The sequence below is a fragment of the Arachis duranensis genome, chromosome 10 (assembly GCF_000817695.3).
Source record: "Arachis duranensis cultivar V14167 chromosome 10, aradu.V14167.gnm2.J7QH, whole genome shotgun sequence".
NCBI lineage: Eukaryota > Viridiplantae > Streptophyta > Magnoliopsida > Fabales > Fabaceae > Arachis > Arachis duranensis.
This window is the reverse complement of record NC_029781.3, coordinates 80,562,575-80,563,938: the sequence shown is the minus strand read 5'-3', so window position 1 is coordinate 80,563,938 and position 1,364 is coordinate 80,562,575. Positions and strand designations below refer to the sequence as shown.

General features: G+C 31.4%; 1 protein-coding gene across 1 annotated transcript in view; it reads left to right on the top strand.

Moving 5' to 3' along the window:
- Window positions 1-1,037, top strand: part of LOC107470419 (O-fucosyltransferase 38) — a gene marked incomplete in the record, with an annotated part of 5,064 nt that extends 4,027 nt beyond the window's left edge. The window contains 3 exon segments of the mRNA XM_016089820.3: window positions 1-22; window positions 313-408; window positions 580-1,037. Coding sequence (XP_015945306.1) covers window positions 1-22; window positions 313-408; window positions 580-718 — 257 coding nt within the window.
- Window positions 1,038-1,364: the final 327 nt, after the last annotated feature.

Genomic DNA, 1,364 nt, shown 5'->3' with positions numbered 1-1,364 from the left:
GGAAGACAATCAATCCAGACAGGTATGGATTTGAGAAGTTATAATTGTAACAAGTTCTTCTTGGGCTCAATAAAATGGACCTGCTTCCTCTCTTTATTGATTGCATGACCTGAATTCTTATAATCTCTTCTGCTGTTCTGTTTGTTTGGGTTCATTCTAATTATTTGACATATATATATTGGCTGTGAAAGTTCAGCTTGCCTTCTATTTGGATTTTGCTTGCTTGTGTGAAGGGAAAGGCTTTCACACTAGTGATTTTCTTGTTCTCTATTGGTAACTTTCCCTTTTTTCTTCTTTTTAAAAAATAATCAGGAAAGGACTCGTTGAAATTTTTGATAAGCTGGAGACTGGAGAGCTAAAAGAAGGAGCAGAATTAGCACATCTTGTGCAGCAGATGCACAAGAACAGGTGACTTTCTACCCGACTTTGGACCTTTAACGGCATGATAGTTAGAATTCAAAACTGGTTTCAATTAATATTTCCTTAATTTAGAGATATTTCCACAAGATAACTGATTATTTTTCTTTCCATTCAGTCTTTTATATCACTTGTTCTTATTTGTCATGAAATCATGTGCAGGCAAGGAGCTCCAAGGAGAAGGTTAGGTTCCCCGGCAGGAATTAAGGGACGAGCACGTTTTAGGACTGAAGAGTCCTTTTATGAAAATCCATACCCCGAGTGTATTTGTGGTTCTAGAAGCAAACTGGAAATTACATGAATGAATACGAAATCATACTTTAATAGTTTAATGTCAGTATAGAATTTTTGTAGGAAACAGTTATTTTGTACATTCCTTTTCTTTATTGACTCTGTAATTACCAATTACCAATTTTCTGATACGCTTAGTCTGCTTGGCAATTTAGCAGTGTTCTAACAATTCAACTTAATTCTTAACAAACTCAGGATTGTTGTGATAAGAACGAGCAATGTGGATGCCCATTCCTATGTAAAACTCATATTTTTAAAGAGAGAATGAATATTAAATGCATGTTGAAAATAAAGACCCCATGCATGTATAAATAGGGGTATGGTACGAGATCTTTTTACACAACAATAATAAATAAATACTCTCTCTTTTCTTTCTTACACTACAAAGCAATATAAAATGTTCTCTTTCTTTCTCTTACTATAAACAAATGCAATTTTCTTTCTTTTTACTTTTAATACTTCTTTCTATCTTTATATATATATTTATGCAATTCTCTCTCTCTTTACTTTTTATACTCTTTTCTATCTTTATATATATATACACATTACAACATATAATATTATTATATATATACAAATCATTATTGAGCTAATTATTTTAATGCTAGAGTCGTATATTAATACATCTTTATATTTAATTATTTTAATGCTAGAGT